This window comes from Fragaria vesca, linkage group LG4 (assembly GCF_000184155.1).
Source record: "Fragaria vesca subsp. vesca linkage group LG4, FraVesHawaii_1.0, whole genome shotgun sequence".
NCBI lineage: Eukaryota > Viridiplantae > Streptophyta > Magnoliopsida > Rosales > Rosaceae > Fragaria > Fragaria vesca.
In genome coordinates, this window is record NC_020494.1 from 5,858,853 (window position 1) to 5,864,623 (window position 5,771).

Genomic DNA, 5,771 nt, shown 5'->3' on the forward strand with positions numbered 1-5,771 from the left:
ACCCTGGAACACAAATTCTGAACACAACATACATTGGGTAAAGGTTATAGAACATTTATTTTGTGAACTCAATTGGGAGACAGACAGAAGATGATGAGATAATGAAGGTACATAAAGTACATCATGCAATATAATGGATGGTGTAACCTGAACAGACCCAATACCTAAAACTGGAAAAGATGCACCATTTGCATTTGAGACATGAGAGATAGACGAAGATGACATGGACACAAAGAACGATTTATCATAGGTCATATGATCTGACGCCCCAGAATCAATTATCCAAGTGTCACCACCAGTAAAGTTAGCAACATGTAAAGCAACACCAAATTTACCTCTAGTTTCCTTAGTCTTAGTCAAAGGAACATTACCCTTTGAGAGATCTCTACCTTCAATGCCGTAGAAGCGCAAGATTTGAGACGCTTCACTCTTCCCTTTGATAGCTTTCAAATCCACCATTTTTTTATTTCTCCTCCTCCCTTTTTTTCCTTCTTCAAATATTCAACTCAACAATCAACCACAAACTTTGTCCACGTCCTTGACTTTGAGAATCAACTAGCAATTTAACCAATCAAGTAAGTTTTACACCAATCAAACAATCAACTTGTTCACCGACCAAACTTTGATAATCAAACTATATCTAAACCGAACAACAAAGGTTTAGACCAATTAAACAGACAACTCCGAATCAGACCCAAAAGAACCCCAAAGAACAACAGAAGAACCCAAAAAAACAAAAGAACTCCAACTACCAAAAAGAACCAAATTTGCAGCGGAAAGAGAGCAGCGGAGCCCGAATGGATCACTGCTCTGATACCAAGTCAAACGGTACCAAGAGAATATGAATATTGCAATGTATTAACATTCTCCAAGAATGGAGTATATATACAAGAGATATCAAAACCTATTAGGAAACTAACTATGACAGAATATTCCTAATAATAACACAATATTCACAATCCTAATACTATAGGGTATGACTCACGCCAACAAACTCGAGGAGAAATCCCTTCTGCAACTAATATGAACAAGGCGGAATCAGGTTCTAGTCAAGAAATAGGCCGAGAGAGAGGTGGCGCAACCTATTTTAGAAATTCATCGAGGCGAAATCTATTCGAGGTGGATCTGGATAAGGTGGAATTGGGTGAGCTACCTCTACTGAATTGGTAGCAAGCGGGAAGCTCAAAAGTAGCGTTATGGACACTAACATAGAACTTGTGCAAGTTATTCACACACCATTGTTCGGTAGTGACCAAGATATCCGCTCACACTCATCGATAAATACTAGGTAAAGTGAACATTTCGCTGACGTCGGAGAATGTTTCCAGATACACCCTCTCTATTTTTACTTACCAACGGTGATGCAGATTCCGAGAGCACCGGAACCACCTACTGATAGGTCGATAAGCCTTCACTCTTACTCCAGTCAACAAAGTAGATGAAGAGATCTTCTGTCGAATACTTCCCACACCAACAATCTCCAACAACAGGTTCAATTCTTAAAAACGTTGAGATAGAGCAACTGAGAAATATTCTAGCTAGCTCATCTCGAAGACTTATTGTCTTCAAAAATGAACGGCATCCTAAGAATTACCAGGTACCACACCTTATGCTCAGAAGTTTCCAGCAATGGTGTGACATTGGTTGGCTAAAATGCTTGAACATCTGGAACAAAAGAACAAACACCAACTCTGAAAGGTTGGTTGCAGACTTCTAGGTGGGTGGTGTCACTCGTGTGATAATATTCTGTGACCGAAACTCCTACGTTGTTTCATCGAGTCTCTTAGGTAGTAGCTAACTGGGTAGAAGATCACACAAGTCATAAGAAATAAATAACACTATCTTCGACTTACATATATATCGAAGGAGGAAAGCAAGCAACTACCTAGCTATTTGGAACTGATAAATGCAAGAGTAAGACGAGATGGTCAGGCAGGCAAAAGAAGCAAAGGAAATTACACGACGGGTAACAATGGCTTTGTCAACTAGAGATTTACACATCTAAATCTCCGCATGATCCCGTTGGGAAGTTTCAGAGAAATATATATATATATATATATATATATATATATATATATATATATATATATATATATAATCTCTGCTGCGCCGGCTAAGAAAGTTTTTGGCTGTTTGGAAAAGTGTTGAGAATTAATACTAATTGAGGATTGAGGAAATGATGATGAAAAACGTAATAACAACACGTTTGTGTGAATTTCCACAAACCGTGTCCAATCTGAAGGAAAAACTATAAATATCACTGTGATAGATACCTATTGTGATAGAAACCATCGATTCCTTTCTAAAATTTCAATCTTGTGCTTCTGAAAGCATGACTGAAATGGCCAGTACCATTGTGCCCGCAGAGTTGGGGTGCCTTGATGTCCCTCTTAGCATACACAAAAGGAGATGGCGTTCGGCGTTTGTCACCATTTACTGCTCTAGAGCCTTCCAGTCATTCTTCCAGTCAGTGTCCGACAACAACGGTTTCAAACTAGACCAAAGAACCCTCACTCAGCTTGTCAAGGAGAAAAGTCTTGGTAAGCTCCAAGAGTTGGGAGGGGCTGAAGGAGTAACATCAGCTCTCAAAACTAATGCAAAGCTTGGAGTTTGCGGTAATGCTCAAGATGTTGCGCACCGGATTGAAGCGTTTGGTTCGAATACATACAAGACAGCAGCAGCCAAGAAGTTCTTCCATTTTGTGTGGGAAGCATGCCAAGACCTCACAATTTTCATTCTTATAGGCTGTGCTGTACTTTCTCTTGCTTTTGGCATTATAGAGCACGGACTAAGAGAAGGTTGGAGTGATGGTGGAAGCATATTTCTCGCAGTCATTCTGGTGATTTCAGTGTCTGCCATAAGCAATTACAGGCAGCACATAGAGTTTGACAAATTGTCAAAAGTCGGTAGCAATCTCCAAATTGAAGCTGTCAGAAATGGCATCAGACTACAGATTTCAATATTTGAAATTGTGGTTGGAGATATCATTTGCTTAAAGATCGGAGATCAAGTTCCAGCCGATGGGTTGCTCTTGGAGGGATATTCATTGGAAGTAGATGAGTCGAGCATGACAGGGGAGAGTGACCATGTGGAAATCAGCCAAAGCCATAACCCCTTCTTGTTTTCTGGCACCAAAGTGGTTGATGGGTACGCTCAGATGCTTGTCACTTCCGTCGGCATGAACACAACTTGGGGCGAAATGATGAGCCAAATCAGCAGCGATACAAGTGAACAGACACCTTTACAATCTCGCATCCACAGGCTAGCCTCATCAATAGGTATAGTTGGTCTGCTAGTAGCTTTGTTAAATCTCATAGTCTCGAAGATATACTACTTCACTGGAAAAACCAAGGACAAACATGGGAAGAAGGAGTTCAATGGGAGCAGAACCAAAGTGCATCACGTAATAATTGCCGTGGTTGGGATGGTAGGAACTGCAGTTACAATTGTTGTGGCTGCAATTCCAGAAGGTTTACCAGTTGCCATGACAATTACTTTTTGTTATGCTATGAGGAGAATGATGGCTGATAATGCAATGGTTAGGAAACTCTCTGCTTGTGAGATTATGGGCTCTGCTACCACCATTTGCACTGACAAAACAGGAACTCTTACCATGAATCATATGAAGGTGACCAAGTTCTGGATAGGTGAAAATCCCGTGGAAGAAGCCTACTCATCAATCTCATCAGGTCTTCTTAGCTTGATTCGAGAAGGGGTTGCTATGAACACAACCGGTTCTGCTTCTAGGCATATCTCAGGAACTGGATTTGAATTTTCAGGCAGTCCTACTGAACAAGCCATTCTTTCTTGGGCATCTCTGGAGCTGGATATGGACATGGATACATTGAAAAATAATTGTGTCATTCAAGGTGTTGAAGCCTTCAATTCACACAAGAAAAGGAGTGGGATTGTGATCAAGAGGAAGGTAGACAACACAATGCACGTACATTGGAAAGGGGCTGCAGAGGTGATACTAGCAATGTGCACAAGTTACCACAACGCCTCAGGGGATATATTTGATATGGATGATGTTGCAAAGCAAGAACTTGAATGTATTATTCAAGGTATGGCAGCTAGTAGCCTGCGATGCATTGCAATTGCTCACAGAGAAGTATCCGCAGAGGAGCAAGTGGTTCCAGAACAGAAGACTTTGCTAAAAGACAATGGCTTGACCCTAATAGGGCTTGTGGGTCTTAAAGATCCATGTCGGCCAGGAGTGAAGAAAGCTGTTGAGAACTGTCACTATGCAGGGGTAAACATCAAAATGATCACAGGTGACAACATTTTTACTGCACAATCAATAGCCACAGAATGTGGGATACTCAAGCCTGGGCAGGACACAATCAGTGAAGCTGTGATCGAGGGTGTGCAATTTCGGAACTACACACCAGAAGAGAGAATGGAGAAAGTAGACAACATCCGTGTCATGGCAAGGTCATCCCCTTTAGATAAGCTTCTTATGGTGCAATGCTTGAAGCAGAAAGGTCACGTAGTTGCAGTGACTGGTGACGGCACAAATGATGCTCCTGCATTGAAAGAAGCTGATGTAGGTCTCTCTATGGGGCTGCAAGGCACCGAAGTTGCGAAAGAGAGCTCGGACATTGTGATCATGGATGACAATTTTGCTTCAGTGGCCACAGTTTTGATGTGGGGAAGATGTGTTCACAATAACATCCAAAAGTTCATTCAATTCCAACTCACCGTCAATGTTGCAGCTCTTGTAATCAACTTTGTAGCAGCAGTTTCAGCAGGTGAGGTTCCCTTAACAGCAGTCCAGTTATTGTGGGTGAACTTGATCATGGACACACTCGGTGCTCTTGCCCTTGCTACAGACAAACCCACAAAAGAACTCATGGAGAATCCACCTGTGAGCAGAACGGAGCCTCTCATCACAAACATCATGTGGAGGAACCTCTTACCTCAAGCATTGTACCAGATAGCAGTGGTATTGACCTTACGATTCAGGGGAAGCACAATCTTTGGTGTAGATGATAAGGTACAAGATACCTTGATCTTTAACACATTTGTGCTCTGCCAAGTCTTCAATGAATTCAATGCAAGGAAGCTTGAGAAGAAGAACGTTTTCAAGGGACTGCTCACCAACAAAATCTTTCTAGGGATCATTGCATTAATAATCGTTCTGCAGCTGGTGATGGTGGAACTTCTGAACAAATATGCAGATACGGAGAGGTTGAATTGGGGGCAATGGGGTGTATGTCTTGGAATCGCGGCCATGTCTTGGCCACTTGGTTGTGTTGTTAAGTGTCTACCTGTTCCCCAGAAACCTATCTTCAGCTATTGGGAGGTGAAGAAATATATAAGAACTCCGGTTAAACTTTGATGTGAAAGAAACCCTCGGCTGGAAGCATCATGCATTGTTAGCAATATAACCTGTGTTTATGTACATTAGATATTTAATTTGAATTGGCTATATTAGAACTGGTGGTGCAAGTATTGAAATTCATCATAGAATTTTGATTTGAGAATGATGAGATCTATATTCAGATTGTTATCTGAAAATGCAAATTTAACCAAGTAAAACATAACCGCATAAGTAATCAACATTCAAGCTCATCCGCCATAGCACCATGTCCAACCCCCCATTCAACATTGAAGTTCATAAAGTTCATATTCCATGGCAACTAATTAGTTAGACATTGAAGAAACATAAGAACTCAAGTTAAACTTTGATGTAAAAGAGACCCTGGGCTGGAAGCATCATTCATTCTTAGGCATAAGCTGTCGACATGTACTTTTGTGGGATGTATCAA

General features: G+C 41.2%; 2 protein-coding genes across 2 annotated transcripts in view; one reads left to right on the plus strand and one right to left on the minus strand.

The window, feature by feature from the left end:
• Positions 1 to 459, minus strand: part of LOC101305750 — a 738-nt gene extending 279 nt beyond the window's left edge. The window contains exon 1 of the mRNA XM_004297931.1: positions 121 to 459. Coding sequence (XP_004297979.1) covers positions 121 to 459 — 339 coding nt within the window. The remainder of the gene's footprint in view (positions 1 to 120) is intronic.
• Positions 460 to 2,341: 1,882 nt separating this feature from the next.
• On the plus strand, positions 2,342 to 5,341 carry LOC101306038 (putative calcium-transporting ATPase 13, plasma membrane-type-like). The gene has a single exon (XM_004297932.1). The coding sequence runs from the start codon at positions 2,342 to 2,344 to the stop codon at positions 5,339 to 5,341; it is 3,000 nt and encodes a 999-aa protein (XP_004297980.1).
• Positions 5,342 to 5,771: the final 430 nt, after the last annotated feature.